The following is a 22,634-nucleotide window of genomic DNA, read 5'->3' on the forward strand; positions in this document are numbered from 1 at the left end:
TGTTTTGGTTTGGTTTTTCTCATGGTTTCTCTCATTTGTTTTAATTCTTCTATGCAACATAACTAATGTGAAAATGTGTTTAATAAGAATGTATGTGTAGAATCCATATAAGATTGCATGCCGTCCTTGGGGAGGGAGGGTGGAGCGAAGGGAAGAAAATTTAAAACTTATGGAAGTGATTGCTGGAAACTGAAAACAAATTAATTAAATGTTTTTTAAAAAATCACATTAAGACATCAATTTGAATTCTGCAGTCAGTAGCTGGATTGTAAGGGATTGAGAAATGAATGGGAGTAGAGATATTGGAGAAAATGAGTATAGATGGCCTTTTCTAGAGTTTAAATGTGAAAGAGAGAAGAGATATAAGATAACAGCTTGGGTAGACAGGTTCAAGTGATCAAGTGAAAGTTTTTCTCAAGGATAGGAAAATCTAAATCAGTTTGTAGAAAGGAGAAAAAGATAGGGAGAAATTATAGGCTGGAGAAGGAAATGGCAGGAATGGCAGAAGGAGGTAAGCACCAAGAAGAAATGAGAAGCAATGGGGTCAAGTAGAGGGGTTGTCTTTGGTAAGGAGAATGGGTATTTTATTAAGAGCTTAGAACAACAGAGAATAAAATGAGGCACAAACATGTCAAGGGGTTTCGAGATATTGAATAGCCGGAAAGTGAGAGCTCAAGATGAATGAACACAATTTTCTCACTAAAGCTGGAGGCAAAGTTCTCTTCTGAAGAGGGCATAGGGTGATATAAGAGGCTTAAGAGAGAAGGTATAAAACAGCAGGTGCAGTGTGAACGAGAATCGATTAAAGAAGAAAGAGAATGCTCTGCAGCTGTGAGGACCCAGTTGCTTTTAAATAAAATAAATGTGTAGAGGATCCAGTCAACCTTTGGTGTAGGTTTAGCAGCAAAGCAGTTAACATGGTCAGACACGGTCTTTAGAAATATCAACTTGGCAGCTGTGTGGAGAATGGATTGGAAAAGTGAAAGACTGGATACAGAAGTACTAGTGACTGTAGGAGGTCACTGCAACAATCCAAGTGACCAGTGGTGAGGTCCTAAACTGGAGTGGCTGTAGAGAGAAGGTGATGTGAGAAATGTTGAGTTGATGTAATCAGCAAGACTTAGCAACTGATTATAGGGAGTATGCAAAATGATGGAAAGTAAAGAATCAAGAGTAACTCCTCAGCTACAAAGTTGGGGAAGAGGAAAGATGGTGATTTAAACAGAAATAGTTAAGGAGAAGTTGCTAAGGGCAAGATTCTTAACCCGAGGTCCACAAATTCCTAACAGCTTCACGTACAGATTTCAGAGAGTCAGTAAACATCGATGAGAAAAAGAAGTCCTTATTTCTACTAATTTCTAACTTAAACTTAACATTTCCTTCAATTATAAAAAAACCCAACACATTATTCTGAGGTGTCCACAGGCTTCACCAGACTGTCAAAGGGATTGGTGACACACAAAAAAAACTGGGTTTGGCAATAAATAGATGATTGAAAAAGCTGACATTCAAACCCATGTCTTTATATTCCAAGACCAGTCATCTGGTAGACTGCATAAACACATGATTTAACTTGAGAGAAGACTCTCATGCCCTCCTTCTTCATTCCACCTCAGCTACACACAGGGATGGTGTGATTTTGCCTCCCCAACCAATGTTTCACTTTTATGGCAATGGGAGATCAAAAACTATGAAACATATTATTCCTATCATTCCATGACAGGCACAGTGCCTAGAATATAGCAGACTTACTGACTTGACCAATCCTTCTCAGTCTCCTTTGATGGCTCTTCATTCCTATCATCTCTACTAACTGTGGGTGTTTCCCAAGGCTCTGTCCTTGGACTTCCTTCTCTACATTCTCTCTTGGTGACCTCAATCCGGTCCCATGGACAGAATCTCTATGTAGATAACTCTACCCTGTGCTAATCACTCTCCTGAGCTCCAGTCTCACATTACCACCTGCCAAATGATGTCCCAAGCACTCAAATTCAACAATGGCCAAAACAGAATTCATTATCTTTCTTCCCAAACCTTTCCCTCTCTGTTATTGTCAAAGGTACTATTATCCTTTGTCACCCAAGTTTGCAATCTTGGTGCAACCTCGATTCCTCACTCTCCTTCACTCCCCATACCTCAGCACTTGCCAGATCTTGTCATTTCTATCTACACATTATATATACAAAGACACACACACATATACACATTGTATGTTTAGTCGTTTTCAGTTGTGTCCAACTTTTTGTGTCCCCATTTGGGGTTTTCCTGGCAAAGATACTGGAGTGATTTGCAATTTCCTTCTCTGGCTCATTTCACAGATGAAAAAATTGCTGCAAACAGGATTATGTAGACTTGCCCAGAGTCACACATCCAGCAGGCGTCTGAGGTTGAATTTGAACTAACTCCAGACCTTCCTGACTCTATCCACTGTGCCACCTAGTTGCCATGTCTTTCCACTCATCCAAGCTCCTATCTCCTCTTGCCTGAATTTTTGTAATGCCCTTTTAATTGGTCTCTCTGCATTTTAAAGTAGTTTTCTGAAAGTGTAAGTCTGCTCATGTCACCCTCAACCTATTAAATAGAGTCTTAAGTTTCCCTGATGTCTCCTGGATAATCTCTTTTATTTGACATTATAAACTCTTCATGACATGGTCCCATTATACCTTTCTGACCTTTTTACACATCACTCCCTTCCATGTGCTCTGTGGTCCTACGCCTTTGTACTGGCTATATCCATTCCTAGAATGCTCTTCCTTCTTGCCTTCCCTTCTTGGAATCCCTGGTTTCCTGCAAGGGTCAACTCAATTATATCTTTCCACATAATGCCTTTCCTGATCCCTGGCTTCATCTAATGTCTTCCTCCCAATACACTTTGTATCTGCTCTCTGTGTGTTTGTAGCTCCCTATACATGTATTCTACATGTGCCTACATATGCACATATTGTCTCCCCAATTAGAATGTAGATTTCTTGGGGGCAGGGACTGTTTTCCTTTGTCGTTGTATCCTTCTGGACTAGCTCGGTCCTTGACATAACAGTGGTGTGTAATAAATGCTTGCTTGATAAGCAATAACCTCTGTACCTTTCCTGAAAAGAGAGTATCTAGGCTGTAAGTCCTAGGCTGTTGGGACTTCCCTGCTTATTTGCCAAAAGCTAATCCATAATCATGCAAACAGGTACAACCACTGGGCCTAGTTTCAAGGCCCTGCGTCAAGGCAGCTAGTTGTACTGTACCTTTTTCAGCCCCCCACCCATCTCTGCCACCCCAATTCTGATTCTCTGATATCTGGACAAAGCAGCTCTAGAAATCCTCTCTGGAAAACCAGATACCTCTCTCATGTCTGTTGATATACTGTGACATTTCTAGAATATCTTCATTATTCTGCTGGCTCAGAGACAGCAGCCAGACAGAGGCCTGGTCATCAGGGTCAAGGATCAGGGGCCATCGTCGAGTAGACCTGTGAGTAGGGCTGCGAAGGAGGAGGGCAGCCAAGCGTGTAGGCAGTGCGTGGGGCTTCATGTCCCGGTCCCACTGGTGCTGCTCAGTCTCAGAGCTTAGCACCGACAAGAGGCTGAAGGGTGTTAGGGTGGGTATCTGGAAGTCTTCCAAGTCTCTTGGTAGGCCCTGTTCTCGGTCCAGTTCCAAGGCCACATCATCTGGGTCCAGATGATCCTGGCGACCTGAACATAGTGCCAACCATTTGTCAAGGATCTCTTGACGCCTTCCAGCTGGGAAAGGGCCCAGGTAGTTGATGGCAGCTGCAGAAAGCAGGGCATCTCCAGGTATTGTCTGATGGTTCCCTTTCAGTTTCTGAGAGGGAAGAGATGGAAAGAAGGGGAAGTGAGAAAAGCAAACTCATGTGGGGAGAGAGGGAGAAAGGAGAGAAGAACAAGTGGGGACAAAGGGGGAAAGGAAGTGGGGTGAAACAATGAGGGAAGTGATGGGGAAAAGTTTCTTGGGCAGAGAGAGGCAAGAGTGGACAATTCACCTAGACTTTTAGAGCATGTTATTGTTCTTGTTGTTTACTGCTACTACGACCACTACCACTACTGCTACTACTACTACCACTACTGCTACTACCACCACTACCACTACTACTACTACTACTACTACCACTACCACTACCGCTACTACTACTACTAATACTGCTATTACTACCACTACCACTACTGCTATTACTATCACTACCACTACCTCTACCACTACTACTACTACCACTACTGCTATTACTACCTCTGCCACTACTGCTACTACTACGACTATCACTACTGCTATTACTATCATTACCACTACCACTACTACCACTACCGCTACTACTACACCACTACCGCTACTGCTACTACCACTGCTACTACTACCACTACCACTAGCACTACTGCTACTACTGCCACTATCACTACTACTGCCACCACTACAACTGCTACTACTACCACTACCACCACTACTACTACCACTAGCACTACTGCTACTACTACCACTACCACTAGCACTACTACTACCACCATTACTGCTACCACTACTACTACCACTACTGCTACTACTACTACTACCACCAGTATCACTACTGCTACTACCACCACTTCTGCTACTACTGCAACAACTACCAGTCACAGTTGATATTTCTATACCCTGACATCAATCCTATGAGATGGGTATTACAGGTCTCATGATTCTCTTTTGACAGATGGAGAGGCTAAAGTTTGGAGACATTAGGTGGCTGGTTCATGACAGTACATATATGAGCTGACACTTGAATGCAGATGTTCACAACTCTCAGGGTGGGAGTCTCGCTAAGTTCTGAAGCTTAGTGGAGACAAAAGGTAAACAGTTCCCAGGACTGAGGTTGGGACAAGGGGAGGAAATTCCTAGGTCTGAGCAGGGGCAAAAGTAGGAACAACTACTTGGGCTAATCAGAGGGAGGAAAAGGGCAGGTGGTTCCTCTGGGCATACTACAGGTGAGGGTGCATGACTCATCAAATAAAGATGGCGGATCACCTGAAAAAGGGAAGTCCAGACCTTCATGGGGGTGACAAGGGCAGCCTGCACCTGTCCCTTTGATTCCCGGCCCTGTATTGCCCTAGCGAGCCGTTCAGCCAACAGATTGTGGGATTGTCGCGCCTGCTCCACCTGAAGAGCCAGGAGATGGTTTTGCTGCAGCAGTTCCTTTGCCTGCATTTGGCAGCGGCCCATGCGCATCTGTTCATGCAGCAGTGTGTTCTCCACTTGTCTCAGCAGGGTCGATGTGGGGACCCCTTTGCGCTGTGCCAATCCAAAGCACAACACAGCCCGCAGCCACGAAGCTAGCCCTGCTGCAGCCTGGCTCACATGTCGTAGGGCCTTGTCATTCATGCCTGGGTCTTCCAATATCTGACTCAGGTTCAGCAGCTCAGCTTCTCCTACTGTCTCTTTGTCAAAGAATACAAGGTCCTGTCCTCAAGGAAGAAGGGAGTGAAATACTGGTTCAGGGTCAAAATTGTACCCCCTTAGCACCTACCTACCTTTACTTGACCCCTTTCTCCTGTATCTCTCAGACCCAGTCAACTCTTCCTGCCTCAGTCTCTCCACATTACCTCTCCCCTCCTCCTATCTCTGTCAGCCCCTGTTGTCTCTCCTTTTCTTCTCTCTCTCCCTCCTGGCTCTATCAGTGCTCCTTCCTCCAGTATAGCTTCTGCCCCATCATCCTTTTGGATGCTCTTCTATCTTGAATCACCTCCCTATCATCCTGTTCTCCTAATCTTCCCCCTTTACAATTCCCCAGATCTCAATCATAATCCTACCCTGGTTTCCCCAATAGCTACCTCTGTCACTCTCATTTAGCTCTGTCATCTCATCCTGTCCAACCCTTTATCACTTGGGTTCAGCCCCTTACCTCAAAAAAGCCCTCTTTGCCCATCAGTTGCTTGGCACTTTCCCATCCTGGGGGGCGGCGGAATAGGACACACAGTGCATCAGTCACCATCACCACAGAAGTAGGTGGAGCCCGGTAACTGCGCAGTTCTTCCATGTCAGCCACTTTAAGTTGGGTTAGGGGCCCCAGGAAAGCCTGGTCCATCTGAGAGAAGGAACCACAAAGGGATGAGAGTGGAAAAGGCTTCTTGGAGGAATGTTAGTCCCCAGCTATGAATCCTTGATACCCGATATCTGTTATGAGTAATCTTCTTCCCCTTTTCTGGTACTGTGTCACCAGCATCTCTGTGGCCAAGCATTATGGCAAGATGTTCCTTTCTTTGTCATATACTGATGGAACTTGTATGTGGCTATTACCTTACAAGGGGGCATTTATAGTCACATTGTGAGGGCCTTTGGGTGAAATGCTTTCCTACTTGGGTTATGGAAACCAGAATTCATCAAATTAAACCTGAAAGCACAGTCAGAAGTGGAACTGGGATACATGTGACACATTCCACAGAACATTATCAGGGTGAGTCTAACTCAGCTCCACAAATGGGAAGGAATAATGACTTTGGAAAGAGCTGAGCTGGGGAAATGATGGGAAGAGCTAAAAGGATATTGATTTCTATGTGAAAAGGAGACTCAAGTAGGATAGGAAACCTCAGTAAAAGGGCCACAGGCACATCTCCAGAGGCAGCCTGGATACATGGTGGGGCCAGGGTCAGATAGAAGTCAGAAAGCATGGAACTAATGAGCCAGGAAAGCTGGGTTAATCTTCAAGATGTAATCAGGGCCATCCTTGGACAAGAATATTAGTTATTTTTAAGTATTTGGAGGGCTTTCATGTTAAAGAGGGATTAGATGTTCTGCCTGGTCCCACAGGTTAGAACCAAGAGCAATGACAGAAACTGTGAAGAGGCACATATTTGACTTGATGTCAGGGGGAAAAAAAAATTAGAGCTATCCAAAAGTGGAAGGGGGTTGCCCCTGGAGAGAGTGGGCTCCTCACTTGAGGTCCTCCAGACAAGGTTGAAAGACTGCTTATTGGAAATGTGGAGGGAATTCTTGGTCAGATACAGGTTGGTCTAACTGGTTTCAGAAGTCTTTTCTAATGCTAGGATTTTGTGATATTCCTGAACTAATAAGCAACTAAATAATTCTGTATTCTCAGAGTTTGTTCTATTTTATCTTCTGTCTAACAGTCATTAATGTAAGTTCCATTTTGATAGTATATTAAAGGTTACAAAGTGTTTTCCTGATGTAGCACCCCTCCCAAGTTTATTGTACTTTTTGGGATATTCAGTCAGCCAACATATAGCTGACTATACAACATATAGCCCAAGACATCTACAGACAAGTAGTATTTTTTTCTTTTTTTAAACAGCAATCTGAAGTTTAGGGAGGTTATTACTTTCCCAAAGTTTTGTTCAAGGAAATTGCTACTTTCTCCCTTCTCGTGTCAACCTTCTAGCTCCCCTGGCTTCCTTTAAGTCTCAACTAAAGTTCTACTTTCTGCAAGAAACCATTCTCATCCTCTCATCACAGCCTTCTCTTTGATGTTATTTCCAGTTTTTCCTGCACATATCTTGGCTATATATAGTTATCTGCATGTCGTTTACTTCATTAGACTGGAAAGTCCTTAAACTGTTTTTTGCTTTTCTTTGTATCCTCGGTGTTTAGCACAATGCCTGGCACATAGTAAGTGCTTAATAAATGTGTGTTGAAGAATTTTCCGAAAGGTACACAGCTAATAAGTATCAGCCAGAATTAGAACCCAGTCCTTCTGACTGTAAATCCAGGATTCTTTCAATCCCATATACCTACTCACTATTTATATTTTTACCAAAAACCCATCTGTAGCCTTGGCTAAACTGAGAGAAAGGAAAGGGGAAAACATAAGTAAAATCCGGAATCCCTAAAGTTCAAGCAGAGACTGGTAGCAATGGTAGAGAGAAAGCTATCACTAACCCCTAGCAACTCTGGAATGAGTGAGGATAGAGAGAGCAATAGACAGCCCACGACTGGGCTAGGACTTTTTCTTTTTTGAAGGAGGCACCTCCTCCAGGGTTCATTCAGGGGTCCTGTGTCCACCTTGCTATTGCCTTGGTTTGACAGGTGGGAGAAGATGAATGGGGGTGGGGGGGAAGTGGAAAGAGGGAAGGGGCAGGGGATCACCTGTTCAGTCAGTGACTCCTCCTGGATCTGCAGTGTGTCTCTCTGCTTGGTAAGATTGCTGATAAGTATTTCCTGTTGCTGACATTCTGTCAGGTACTGAAGGTACTGGATCCGATCTACCTCCAGCTGCTTCTGACAGGTAACGAGGTCCTGTTGACAGAGAAGCCAGGTCCTCCCCAATTTCACCTCCCAGCAGTCTCTGCCTCATAGGTAGAGGAAGGTCAGAAGGAGAGGGCACAACTTAGCCAATTACTCAGGTGATAGTGTGGGGATAGAATACTATACTCCTAGAATACTAAGATTTAAGTTGTCATGGCCCTTAAAGATCACATTTCCTGAAGCATAAATCTCATGGGCGAGGAGAGTGACAACTACTTCACTGTGACCCTCCTTCCCCTATCACTACCAAACACTGGCTCAGTTTCCTATGCAGCTCTACACCCCACACCTAGGAATACCCCTACTACCATTACTTCTCATGTCTGACACTCCCTACATCCAATACTCTGCTCCACAGACTAATACAGGGGTGGGGAACCTGTCATCTCAAGGTCACATGTGACCCTCTAGGTCCTCAGGCGCAGCCTTTTGACTGAGTCCAAATTTTACAGAACAAATCCTTTTATTAAGGGGATTTGTTCTGTGAAGTTTGAATTCAAAGGGCCACATTTGAGGACCCAGAGGGCTACATGTGGCCTTGAGCGTGCAGATTCCCCACACCTACCCATTAATCCCTGACATGTCCTCATGAAAGCTCCTTGAGAACAGGGACAGTTTTTTGCTTCTCTTTGTATCCTCAGCGTTTAACACAGTGCCTAGCACATAGTAAATGCTCTTACCTGAGAGCCATCCCATCTAACAAGACATTTAATGTTTGTTAATTGAAAATAAAAAATAAAATTAAAGGGTTACCAGTCCTTAAACTCCATCAGGGACCTTCATGGTGATGTGCCATTCTAAGGGATCAAGGTCCAGTGGGAGAAATACATTTGAGCCAAGAAGTTAAGGCTGAAATTGTTCTATATATTAAGGTAAAGTGAAGGGTTATTGTTTTTTAACAAGGAGTTCTTGTAAAGTTAGTATTTTAAAAGTTAAATTTAGTTAATTTTTTTAAAATTAATTTTAGTTAATATCCTCAAAATACTGGTGCTTTTCCTTTTCCTTTTCCTTAGGCAACGTGAACAGAGATAGAAGAGGAGGAGGAAACAGTTTCAGAGGGACTAGAATAGTCAGGGGAATGAAAGTAGATGAAATGGGCCATCACAGTTCTTCTATCTGCTGACCTGGCCCACCTGCAATCTGTGCTAATTGGTCAAAGCCTCAAGGCTGATTAATACACAAGCTATTATCAACTATTCTTCTATCTCCTAACAGTGAAGAAAATGTTTCAGAATAAATTCTCAAGGAAGGCCACCCAGGAAACCTATTCTCCTGGTAGCTTCTCAAAGTGATGCTCCTGGCACAAGATAATTTTCAGTTCTTTCCTGAAATTTACAGACTAAAACACAGAAGTGACTCACTCCTTCACCATGCTCTCTAATGACAGAGACAGGACCAATGCTCTAATACTCTCTAGGATGTAGACAGGACTAATATTTTATGATTGATTCCCGTAGGAGAGAACTACACCAAACTCACCTTTTCTCTATCCCATCTGAATGCCCCAAGTTTGAAGGGAAAGAGGACAATGCTATAGGCATTGTGCATCAGTGCTGCTAAGAGTGGCTCTCCCAACAGGCCTATTGACCAATCTTTCCAATAATCGAAAGCATCAAGGAGCTCTGGACACAGATCTTTCTCCCCACCAGTAATTACCTCAGGAGGTAATTATCAGCAGCGACTGATTTCCTGACATTCATTTCCCCACACCCAATTACTAGCTATTTTGATTGTTAGTTCTCTAGTAAAAATATATCTAACCTGAACCATGCAGTTCTTTTTTCTTATGCCTACCAACACTTCAATAGTTCTCCTATTCCAATCTAGCATCATCCACCGATGCTGCTCACACCCTTGATTACATCAAGGTCTTACATCCTGATTCACCACATTTGATGTGAACTGGATCATCCCCTCACCATTCACACCTCATGGGCATATCGCAGCTCACGCTCCAGGCTGTCCACCAAGCGGCTGTGGGCATTGTTCTGCTCCATCACCATGGTCAGTTTCCCTAGGGCTGTCTGGATCCTAAGAAAAGATGCCAGGGGTTGCAGGAAAGGGTGTTTAGAAAAAGGCCAAGGGCAGGAAGGGGGCTTAGGAACTCCTTCAGTGGAGCAGGGCAAGGTCAGATCAGGGTTTGACCATGTGCTTAGGGATGATGGGAGAGGAGTGGGTGACAGGTTTAGGGAGATCTGGAGAGAGTGTGAAGAGGGTTCAGGATCCCACCGCTGGATCTTGTTCTGGGTACGATTTGATAGGTGGAAGTACAGCATCAAGAAGGTATCCAAGAAGTCCAGGAAAGTCTTTGGAGTGGCTAAGGGCAGCAGTGGGCAGAGGAGCTGGTAGTATTTGGTGGCTGACAGGTGGATCAGAGCCATAACGTTGGCCATATTGGCAACAGAGGCCTGCAGAGCCGGGAGCCTGGGATGGTCTGCAAGAAATCCAACCTTTGAATGTGGGAAAGTGGACAAGAAAAGGGGAACAGGGAAAGGAACTGAGCATCAAAAAGGGGGAATGAAGGAAAGAAACAGAGAGGAAAGGGAGGGAATGCTTCACCAGGACTTGATGAGGAGGGGAAGGGAAGTCTTTTCAGGAAAGGGAAGAAAGGAGGTACTTTATCAAGACTTGGGCAAAGAGGAAAAACTCCACCAAGGTGGAGGTGGGGAGGGAAGATGAGGAGAGGCAAGATGAGGCAGGCTCACCAAGTTCTAGGCTTCTGTTAAAGATACCATCTAGGTAATGCTGGGCCAGGTTGATCAAGGTAGTCTGGTTCCAGGGCTCATAGTAGTCAATGCTGGTGCAAGTAAGATCGAGGAGAGCCAAGAAGGTGGTGGGGCGGATGTGGGGAGGACTGGAACTATCAGACATCAGGATGAATAGGTGGAGGTTTTGGCACACCAGCCGGCGGAACCTATTTATTGATGGGTAGCCACTTAGTCCCCTGAGCAACTCAATCTCAATCATCTGCATCCCCCTACATCCCCCTGTCTCCCCACCCTTCAACAAAAGGAGAGATTTCTGAATTCAGAGAACACACCCTTCTTAAATGGTCAAGCTTCCACTGTGTGTCAATAGAGCTCCCTCCTCCCCTATTCCCAGGGCCAGCCCCACCAGTTCCCCTCTGCGGTAGCCTGCATCAGCCCACCTCTGCAGGATCATATCCTTCTTGGAACCAATCTTGACAGTTGTATTCTCCATGGGCAGCTGCTCAATAATAGTTTTCAGCTCCTCGTCTAAGAACTGGCCAGGGAAGTAGCCTTCTCGTACAAGGCCTAAGAGGAGGTTCAGAATGGAGGAACCTGCACCCTCTGGCACCATCAGGGCTGCTGGCTCTCCGAGGAGTCCTGTATGCCAGCTGACTTTCTTGAGGCACTGCAACACAGCCTCCTGAGGTTCCAGGGGCAGCTCAAAGAGGAGAGCCTGGCTAAGTCGGGCAGCTACGCGTAGGGCAGTTCGTCGCCCTGTCCCCCTGGTATATGATAGCAGAATTCCATGTCGATGTGGGCCAGCCAATACCCGAGCCAAGCGGGCCACATGCTGGGCAAAGGGGTGGCACAAGGAAAGGCGGGGGCCTGGACCCAATTCTGGCAGCACTTCTGCCAGCTGTTTCTCCAGGATCTCCCAGGTTTGCTGCAGGTAGTATCTAGGTTCCTCGACAGTGGGCACCAATGACAGTTCCTGTGTGAAGACCAGTTCAGAGACCTGCTCCTGGGGCAGGAGCAGCAGAGTAGGTAGCAACAGTGGGGTCGACAAGTTCAGGTGAGAAACTTTCTGCCAACGGATCCTACCTTTTACCTCTAGCTTTGAAGAGGAGATATTATCATGGCTCAGATTCACAGAGATGTCTGAGGAAAAGGCCTTGTCACCATGTGGTATTGGATAAGATGTTAAGCTCAAGACTTTGGGTCCAGGGCCCAGAGGAGGCCAAGTGACAGTCAAGGCCAGAAGGTCTCTAGTCCCTGATTCACCCTCATCTTCACTCTCACTGCTGCTGTGCTCTTCCCACTGAGCCAACTCCTCCTCAGATTCTATCTCAGGCACCAGTTCCTTTTCCTCCTCCTTCTCCACCTCCCCAGGTTCCAAAATGCTCTTATAACTGGCACTTGTACTAAAAGCACTGGTCGCCACAGCCAGCAGCATCTGGACACAGCGTTTCTGTTCTGTGACTGTAATAAGACGGTCAGTGAAGATGCGTTGGGCTTCATGCAGCCAGAGGTGGACTATAGTTCTGATGGCCACCAAAGTAGACAAGCGGGCACCCCGGAGGCCTGACATGCGACGCAGCTGCTCTAGTTGACTCTGTGGCTCAGAAAAGCGCACTGGAGGTCGAGGGTGCAGCAGCTGTAGGCTGTTGAGCAGATGTTCTATAGTATGTGGAGAGAAGCGGTAGTGAGGCCGGCAGGGGGATGAGGGAAAGTGTGTCCGCATTTCCTCCCAAGCATCTACCGTTGCAGTGACCAGTGCTCTGGCCATGATTTCTACCTTCTCCAGGGAGGGGAAGCGCTCAAGCCAGGCCTGGACGCCTGCACAATGCCTGGATAAAATGGTCACCCGGCTTACATTGCCTAGCAACAGAACTGTGAAGAGCCGGGTGAAGCGTGGGCACAAAGGCAGCTCAGAACAGCAGGCAGCTGTGGCTGTGGCCAGCCAGTTGAAAGTGGTGGGCACTGCCTGCAGCTCCAGTGGGTTATTGGCATACAGTGTGTTATGACTCAGAACCTGTCTCAGTGTCTCCAGCACAGGTTGACATTTCTTTGTGAGATCTGCAGGTATCAGAGGGAGAAGAGAGATAGTTAGGCCTTTTGTCAACCCCAGGTACCCACAATTCACCAAGGAGAGTGGTAGGAATGGGGTATAAAGGCTGGGAAAGAGGAATCTGAGCAGTGGTATGTGATATGGGGAAGATGAGGGTCCATCAGGTGTATATGTTAAGGATATCTATCTCCATTTTACAAAGTAGAATCTTTCCTTTGCAATCCTCTGGTTCTACCTGGACCTGGTACCCTAGAGGTAATGAGAATCTCATTTATTGTTCTGATGGACTTATAAAAATAGTTGACTGCCCTGGGACACCAAACCATGCAGTATCATATGATAAAATGACCGATGTTGAAACAGTTGGGGGATTGGAGAGAAGAGTCTGCAAGGACAATAGATGTAACCTCTTTCCTTCACTATCCTCTCTCTGACTTCAACATGCTATCACAGACTACAACATGTCAGAGTCCAGGATGGTAGAGATGGTCCAGCAGGGTATTAAGCAGAGATTTGTGAGGGAAAGAATAGCAGTGATCAACTTTGGGAGAAGATCAAGACAGCTTTTGATCCTTAATCCTCTAGTAAACTGCTTCAGGATCCACTCAAAGTTGGGAAGGAATATTCCACTACTCTATGACTATGATGCTGGGGGTAAGGGAAACTGAACAGTAGATCTCCTCTGCTAAAGGCTTTTAGAAACTTTGTTCTCTTGGGAATGATATATGCATCAACTCAGCTATTAATAGTAACAGGGTAGCATTTGATGATGGTCATTGAGACAGCTGACTCTACTTGAATGTTATGGCACCACATGGGGTTTATTACTGTACCCAATTCATTATAATAGTTTCCAGGATGAATGAATGGAAAAGCATTTATGTGTTTACTATGGGCCAAACACTGTGCTAAACGCAGAGGATACAAGTACAAAAGTAAGGAACTCATTTTCTAATATGGGGAGATAATATACATAGAGTCATGGTGGCCAGTGAAAGGCAGAGTGTTTTCAACTAGGAGATCACTGAAATGGTGAGCAGAAAATGGTGAGCAGAGTAGTCAATCATTACTCCCTTTCCAGAGGCAGTATTGATTTAAAGTGAAAAGAATTGTTGGGGGAAGGGGTACTTGCCTGGGAGTAGGGCAGAAAATGGCTGGGGAATGGTCTTACAGAGTTTCAGGCTGGGTGAATATTCTAGTTTAGAATGTGAGCATGTATCCTTTTTGGTCACTTCAAGAGTAGAAAGAGTATTTGGAAATGAAGTTATGAGATGTGTTTTTGGAGATATTCCCAGAGCTCTATCTGGAGATAAAATAATGTATCAAATTTGTGATAGTTTTATGAATATTGTATATGAATTGACTAACAGTTCAAAGCCTAGATTGAGTGGTGAGGAACCTGGGTAGTGGAAGGGGTGGGATGCAGTCAGTCACATGGCAATTCAGGCAATTTCCTAAATTACCTTTGGCAATAACATTAATCCTTTATCCATGGTGAACACTGAAGCAAATCCCTGCAAGCATCCTACTTTCCAGGTAGGGGATAGTCTATCCTATTATCTTTTACTCATGGGGATCTCAATCCCCATTTCAGAAGTATATAGGGAGAAGATGTAGGTTAGGAAAAAGGGAAGTGTGACATGGAATGATGGGTATAGAATGAAATGTGTGGGAGATGTTGACTGTGTGGTATGGAATTTAGGGAGTGTGTTGGAGAAGAGATTTGGTTAAGTATATGGTACCAGCAGGATACACAACAGGGAAACAGGAAATCAGTGTGCCCCTGTGTGCTCCAGAAGCCTGGAAGGTATGTTAGATTAGATATACTCTGATGTTTCTTCCAATTCAGAGAAGGTTCTATAGTTATAAGATCTAGTGGAGCTAGACTGAACGGGAACCTGGGAAGGCTAGACCTGAAGTCAGGAAGATCTGGGTTCAAATCCAGCCTCAGACACTTACTTAGCTGTGTGTTCCTGGGCAAGTCACTTCTGCCTGTCTCAATTTCCTCATCTATAAAGTGGGGAAAATAATAGCACCTTCCTCCTGCTATCATTGTGAATATAAAATGAGATATTTGTAAAGTGCTTCGCAAACCTTAAAGCACTATGTATATTCTAGATTATTACTGCTGGTGTTAGAACCAGCAGGGAACAGTGGTCTCTTCCCATTCAGGCCACTTAGAACAACTCCCTAGTGAACACTCTTCAGAACAGAGAGGAATGGGTCAAGTGTGAAGACAGTATCAGAACCAGAGACAGTGAAACCTCTAGGGAGGATAACGTACTAGACTATAAGGTCAATACCAGATAGCCTAAAATGCAGGTGAAAAGTCTGGCAGCCAGGTAGGAAAATATCTTCCTTATCCAGAGTGCTAGGGATCAGGGAAAATCCATATGGGCTAGGAAGCTGCAAAATAAGAGTGTGAGACTCTGAGAGTCAGGGGAAACTTGAAAATGACCCATAAAATGACTATGAGAAATGCAATCAAAGAGAACTGAGAAACTGAGGGGTAAATGGACAACTAAGTGTGAGGGACTCTAGGAAAAGCAACTGTAAACTGTGGAACATCAAGAGCTTGATTGCCTGGTGATGGATCTAATAGTTGTGTGAGTGTGCATTAGGCTAGTTGGAATTTCAGCTAGTTTAATGGTTATGCAGAAATGGAGGAGGGAAGGGGCAGAATCCACTAACCTCCTAGGAGGGTATGATGTGCTAATAACTCACTGTGGAAGCTACAAAAAGCAAATCAGAGGTGGAGGACAGGTGTGACTCAACAGGTCCCAAGGTATTAGTCACAAAAGGAAAAAGCATGCTACTCCTCTAGGTGGTGGTTCTTATCTCAGGAGACCTTTTTTTGGGGAATCTGTGACATCTGTTCCATCCCATTCCCTAGTTCTGGACCCTCACCAGCTGCTGCCATGTGCAGGTCCTCTAGTAGGAAAAGTGAAGAACCTTTTGAGGTGGAGATTTTCCCTGACCAAGCCTGGCTGTGCTTCTGGATCTCTTGACTCAGAAGGTTTCGTAGATGGGTTGTGGTGAGAGCCAGGTGGATCGGGATGCGTAAGCATGGGTGATTGGGCTCCACTAGGACTTCCACAAAGGTAGACTTTCCAGAGCCAACCTCTCCAGTCAGCAACACAGGATGCCCCGCAGTCAAGAGCAGATCCATCACATACAGTACTCGCTCTGCCTGTGAGCAGGAGGCAGGACATCAACTGTGGCCAATCACATGGCAAGAAAGCCAATTCCAGACCACTGACTTCCCACATCACTTTCTTCCCTTTCCACTTATCAACCATACCTGGGGTGAGAGGATGAAGGTACCCAAAGGTCCCTTGATCCGGCTGCTCAAATAGAGGCCTGTGAAGGGGATCAAGGATCCATCCTCAGGGCAAAGATGTAAGTCAAACACAGAGGCTGAGGTGGGCAGCTCAATGTGTTCAGGGTGGTGCTTCAAAATTCCCCTAACAAAGTTGTCAAAGCTGGACCAAAGTCTGTATAAATAAAAAGAGTGAGATACATTCCAACAGAATTCTCATCCCAGGCTCTGAAGTCCATGTGCTGCATGCACTTAATCACTACTAGTTACATATACACAAAGAAATTGTCTCACACACACACACACACACACACACACTTCCTTTCACACACAGAAATAACTATTTGCTGAATCTGGCATTGCCCTGCTTTTTCAAAAACTGGAAGATGGCCCCCAGGGTACCCACTTGGGAGTTTCCTTGTAGGCACCTGGATGGGAGGTGGGATCCAAAGCCCCAAATAAAGGCCAAGAGGAAGCTACTGATAGCAAGCAAATGGTTTCGACGTTTTCTGTCTCCCTCCACGTCTTGCTGGAGTCCCTCAGCAGAGATGCTGCCCTGAGAACCCTCAGAGTCTTGGACCATTGAGCCTGAGTGGCTTGTTTTCTCTGAAAATGGGGGAGATAGGGAGAGCCATAGGAGGGGAGAAAAGGGAGGAAAAGAGAAGAACAAAGGGAAACCCCTTACCCCAAGAGCTCCCTCTTGTTGGGCCCTGTCATCAACCCCCTCTGTCCTGGGTTCTAGGACCTCTTCTTATCCCTGACGCTATACTATTTACCTCCAATTAGCACACTAACCTTCTCCAGCTGTATTTGCTCCATTTCTCTTCCTCCCTTTATCATACCCTAAGTTCTTTCCTTCCCCCCTTCTACCTCCTCTTCCCTCATCCCAAGTCCATCCTGCTTCCTCCCCTTTCCTTTCTTCTTCTCCCTCCCCCACCTCACCGACGATGTGGTATTGCTCCTCCTCTGTGTAGTGCAGGTACGGGTTAAGCAGCCCTCGAAGAAGGTGATTCATGCTGTTGACCTCTGCCACACCTGGGCTGGATGCTGATTGTCCATGGACATGGAGCACAGAGTTGGCACCCTGGCGGTTTAGGAAGCGAAGCACAGAGGGCACTAGGCTATCTGCTAGATGTTGCAATTCAACCATGGTTTGGGGGAGCAGATAGTACTCTTGGGGCAGTTCTGTCATTACAGTTGCAAGCACAGCCTGCCATGTCTGATGCCCTCCACACCATACCAGGGCACAGCTTCCTACTACAAAAGGAGACATGCCAGCTGTGTTCACCACCTCTAACAAGAAACAGGTGTCGCGTGGCCGAAGTATTTGTTGGCCATTGGGCAGACTAAGCTGAGCATCATCACTCAGCAAAGAGGCAATGGGGTCCAGCCAGGCAGCACTAGGCACTCCATCGAAGACCAGCCAGTGCTGAACTCCCTGTGGGTCTCTTTCACGTTGGTTTATGCCAGCCCACAGCTGCTGGGAAAAGACCCCATGGTTCCAACAATATTCATCAAACCATCCTAGGAACTCCTCTGGGCTGAGGCTGCTGGGGTATAGGGAGGTTATATACACAGGCCTAATATTTCTATAGGCTCTGTTCCTGTTTACCAGCTGGTTGTGGACCTTAGCCAGGCTCTTCCAGCATGTGCTCTTGCCACTGCCAGGTGGACCCATGAGCAGGATTCCAGGCACTTGCCTCAAGGCCTGGTTCAGCTGCTCCAGAGAGGCCAGAAAATCTGGACCAACATACAGGCCCATCTGGCGTAATTCATCTGCCAGTTTTGGTGGAGTCATGGTCCATGGCGTGGCCAGCACATTGCCCGCCCCTAAGAAGATGCCACAGAGCAGCTGGCGCAGCATATGAAGACGGGGCCGCTCAGGACCACTGAATAGTGGTGAGTGGAGTAAGGCATGAAGCAGAGCAGCCTCCTCTGCAGCACCTAGAGTTCGAGGAAGTAGGGGGCCCTGTTGATCCTTGGGAGTTTCCAAGAATTGTAGGGTAGTCTCAAGCACTTGTATAAGTAATGGGAGGCGGCAAGGTTGCAGCCCATATTCTAGATCCTGCTGCAAGGAGAAGAATGTGGCCAGACGAGATGCCAGGCGCACAGAATCCCGGAGGCCAGCACCCACCAGGGTTATTTCAGTCAACTGCTGTAGATCTGGCAGTGCCATGGTCACAGGGCGAAGCAGGAAGCGCAAGTTGGTGGGTAATGTGGAGCTCAGATGGGTGAGTGTTAAGAAGCATCCATAGCCAAGGCGCACATGAACACGATGATTTTCAAAGAAGCTGTTGCCTAAGACCTGAGGCAGCATGGGATCCAGCTCAGGAATGTTTTGAGCTCCGTGTAGCAGAGGCACATAGAGACGGCGCAGATCACCCAAGCGTTGGCCCAGAGCGGAGAGCAGGCCAATTGGCAGAGAGCTTGCAGCTTTTAGCAGGAGCCAGGCACCACTCTGCAGGGCTCCAATCAGGTAGGAACCCAGGCAGCGGGCCTCTATGTGCATTACACAGTGCAGTGTAACCAGCTGGCGGCCTAGGGCAGAGGCCAGCCTGGTCACTAAGGCACTCTTGCCCACGCCAATAGGGCCTAGTAGGGTCCCACAGGCCACCTCCTTCAGAGCCAACAGCAGCCCCAGAGCAGGCCGTTCAAGCAGCAGGTTGGCTACTCGTCTCTGGCCAGGGCCCACATACTCATAATTATATAGGAAGGAGTGACCTAGTACTTCCACCCAACATGTGGGTTTGCTTTTGTGGGATGAGCAAACTTCTGGTGACTTGTTGGAAATATCTGGGCTTTGGCTGTTGTTTCGAGGGCCTAAGTGGTACTTCAACTGGCGGGCCCAGTGGAAGTCTTTAAACTCACTGACCTGTTGCTGCTGTAGAAGTAATGCTGTGTCTCGGTGGGCTACAGCTCCTGTAAGCAACAGGCTCAGCAGGAGGGACAGTCGAGGAGAAGCAGGAGGGTGCCCCATGTGGGTGCTCCGTTGCTCACGGGCAAAGTGGGCCAGAGCCTCCAGCCTGCGGAGCTGCATGAGACCAAGAAGATGAGTTCTTTGATTCAGCAGTATCTCCTCCACCTGACTCCGCCAGGCCACCTCCTCGGCTACTAGCACACATTGGACTGGGAAGGTCTGGGCTAACTCTAGCCATTGATGGCCATGAAGATATAGGGGGGGCTGCCCAGGATCTGGGGGTTGCTCAAAGTCATGGTCCAATGAATGACTCAGGGCCAGACGAGCAGCCACACATTCTGGCAAGCCATGTACCAAGGCTGAACGTATCCATTGTTCAAGACGGGTTAGCCACTTGGGGACATCATGTTGTAGGGGCAGAGGGGAACGCAAGGTCAATACCTCCCTATATGTGCCTAGAATTGATTGTGCCTCTTCTTTGACCTCCAGGGCACTAGACACTGAGGAGATGCGACATGGCCCAAATATCACACCCTGCACATGGGGGAAGCAACGATGTGCCCACAATTGGGCCTCAGCTGCCTCCCGGGGGGCTGACATCAGGGCTACTAGTTCCCTGTCGCTGAGGAAAAAGAGACGAGGGAAGCGAGAGCGGACCCCATACAGCACTGTTTCTAGGGTGGTGATGACATGCTCCAGTTCTATATTGCCTGCCTCTAAAAGTTTCTGCAGCTGTTGGTCTTGGAATCTGGAATTTCGTGAACTGCTAGGCACCATAAGGGATAGCACCAGAGGATCCTCCTTGGAGATCTGCATGAGTTCTCGGTATTGAGAGTCTACAGCTTGGAACCTTTTACTCTATGGAAGGAAGAGGTAAGAAGATTGAAAAAGGTTGTAAGGAAATGAGGCAGAGGAAGCAGAAAAGACACCATTCAAGTAACCCCTGCCCAGTGTTCCTTTCCTCATTTGTTCTACAACAAACCCACCCCTTATCCTCACCAGTTCTGGGCTAGGAAAGCTGATCTTCATCTCATAGATAACTTTATTCAGAAAAATCCACTTCTGTTGGAAAACCACCCAAACCTCCATCAAGGCACCTGAAAGATAAAGGGATCTAGGGTAAGGTTGTTGGGGTACTAAGGGTTAGAGCAGAACCAGGCCCACTGTTCTTATAGAAGAGCAACGAAGGTATAAGGTAACCAAGAATGAAGGTGATGATATGGCCATAAAAACACAATGGACCATTATGGACACAATGGACATAAATGGATCATTAATATGGATACTCCTTCTATTATAGCAAAATTGTAGCACTTCCACACCTTTTCATCCTGTGTTATTTTTATGCATTTCTTTCCATAAATCCTACATAGAGGATCCTTCACTAGTTCAATATCCTTTAACAGCCTTCAATATTTTACAACAGAATGTCAGAATTAAAAGATCCCTCTTGAGTCACATAATTCAACCCCCAACCATAGCCTGAAGCCTAATAAGTAGCCTGTCTCTGGGTAAAGACCTTATAGTGATGAATTCACTACATCTTGATACAAATATGCCTATCTCACTTTCAGATAGTCTTTTAACTGGAATCAGGAAAGGAAGTTTTGCCCATCTTTTTAACCACGTTATAGCGATAATTAAAGTCTTTGTTCTGGTAGGCCTAAATCTGCCTTTCTACAACTTTCCCACATAGCTCCAACTTGTGCCCTCTGGAACCATACAGAAGAAGGCTAATTCTGTTCTCCATATGACAGTATTTCAAGTATTTGAAGGCAACTGTACTCCCCTTCAGTCTTCTCTTCAACATGCTTAACATGTTATGCTTAACAACAAAGTCCCTTCAAATAAATCTCATGTGGCAGGAATGGCCTCCATCAATTAGATGCCTCTTTTAGGTATATAATAATAGCAAGTGTTTATATAGTGTTTTATATATATTAACTTAGTTGAGCCTCACAACAACCCTATGAGATAGGGGCTTTTATTATCTTCATTTTCAAGATGAGAAAACTGAGGTAGAGAGAGATTAAGTGACTTGTGCAGGATCACACAGCTAGTAACGATCTGAGGCAAGATTTCAACTCAACTTAGAGTTGAACCTTTAAAGTTGCTTTAATTTGCATTTCTCTAATTCTTAGTAATTTGGAATATTTTTTCATATGGTTAACAACTTAGATTTCTTCCTTCAAAACCCGCCTATTTTTATGTAGTACCTAGTAATACCACTGCTAGTTTTATACCCCAAAAAGATTAAAGAGGAAAAAGGATTAATATACAAAAATATAGCAGCTTTTTTTGTGGTGGCAAAGAACTGAAAACTGGGTGTTCCATCAATTGGGGAATAGCTGAACAGGTTATAGTATATGAATGTGATGGAACGTTGTTGTGATTTAAGAAATAATGAAAGTGTTGGTTTTAGAGAAACCTGGAAAGACATACATGAACTGATACAAAGTGAAATGAGTAAAACCAGGAGAACAATTTATTCAATAACAAAACTGTAAAGACAAACAACTTAGAAAGACTTAGGAGTTCTGATCAACGCAACGACCAACTACATTTCCTGTAGACTTATGATGAAACATGTTATTCATTTCCAGATGAAGAAGTGGTGAACTCAAAGTTCAGACTGAGATTTTTTTTAATATGGCCACTGAAGGAATTTGTTTTCCTTGTTTGTAAAGGGTTTTGTTTTTCTTGCTTTCTTGGTGGAGAGGAAAACTGCAAGTGGGAGGGAAAGAATGTAGACCTAAAAATAAAACTGAATTTAAAAAGGGGGGAAACCCCACCTGTTTTCTTTTGATCCATTTATTTACTGGGGAATGACATTTGTTCTTATAAATTTGAATTTGTTATTTCTATATCTATATCCAGACATTTATTAAAGAAATTTGCTGCAAAGATTTTTTTAAAAAAATACTTCCTGTTTTCTCATTTTAACTGAATTGGTTTTGTTTGTGCAAAAACTTTTAAGTTATAGGTAATCAAAATTGTTCATTTCATTTTCTAGGATTTTCTCTGTCCCTTGTTTGGTCATGAATTCTTCCCATCCATAGTTGAGAAAGCCATCTTCGTCCTTGCTGCTCTAACTTATTATGTGATCTTTTATATCTACGTCATCTATTCATTTGGAGCTTATTGTGGTAACAGTAATAATGATAATGAAGGTGATGGTGACGATGATAAATTATAATCACAATTAATAATAGTTATAATTTTATATAGCACTTTAAGGTTTTCAAAGTACTTCACAAATATAATCTCATTTTATCCTCATAACACAACCCTAGGAAGCAGGTATAATATTATCCCCATTTTTCATGTGAAGAAACTGAGACAGGCAGAGAGGTTAAGTTACTTGCCTAGGGTCATATAAGTGGTAACTACTGACTGCTTTCCACTTTTCCAGAA

The 22,634-nt window shown here is 45.3% G+C and overlaps 1 protein-coding gene across 8 annotated transcripts in view; it reads right to left on the bottom strand.

Annotated features, from left to right (window-relative positions):
• The window catches only part of DNHD1 (dynein heavy chain domain 1), a 130,367-nt gene that overhangs the window by 22,166 nt on the left and 85,567 nt on the right, over window positions 1-22,634 (bottom strand). For 4 of the 8 annotated variants that reach the window (XM_072610117.1, XM_072610114.1, XM_072610115.1 and 1 more), the window contains 13 exons: window positions 20,220-20,317; window positions 17,246-20,078; window positions 16,732-16,909; window positions 16,286-16,478; window positions 15,892-16,174; window positions 11,375-12,992; window positions 10,932-11,140; window positions 10,456-10,660; window positions 10,155-10,257; window positions 8,068-8,217; window positions 5,870-6,052; window positions 4,996-5,427; window positions 3,330-3,810 (listed from right to left, as the gene is read on the bottom strand). In XM_072610117.1, coding sequence (XP_072466218.1) covers window positions 3,330-3,810; window positions 4,996-5,427; window positions 5,870-6,052; window positions 8,068-8,217; window positions 10,155-10,257; window positions 10,456-10,660; window positions 10,932-11,140; window positions 11,375-12,992; window positions 15,892-16,174; window positions 16,286-16,478; window positions 16,732-16,909; window positions 17,246-20,078; window positions 20,220-20,317 — 6,966 coding nt within the window. Of the gene's footprint in view, window positions 1-3,329; window positions 3,811-4,995; window positions 5,433-5,869; window positions 6,053-8,067; window positions 8,218-10,145; window positions 10,258-10,455; window positions 10,661-10,931; window positions 11,141-11,374; window positions 12,993-15,891; window positions 16,175-16,285; window positions 16,479-16,731; window positions 16,910-17,245; window positions 20,079-20,219; window positions 20,318-22,634 lie in introns of those variants that run through there. The other 4 variants (XM_072610116.1, XM_072610119.1, XM_072610120.1 and 1 more) reach the window with 4 other exon arrangements.

Source organism: Notamacropus eugenii, chromosome 5 (genome assembly GCF_028372415.1).
Source record: "Notamacropus eugenii isolate mMacEug1 chromosome 5, mMacEug1.pri_v2, whole genome shotgun sequence".
Taxonomy (NCBI): domain Eukaryota; kingdom Metazoa; phylum Chordata; class Mammalia; order Diprotodontia; family Macropodidae; genus Notamacropus; species Notamacropus eugenii.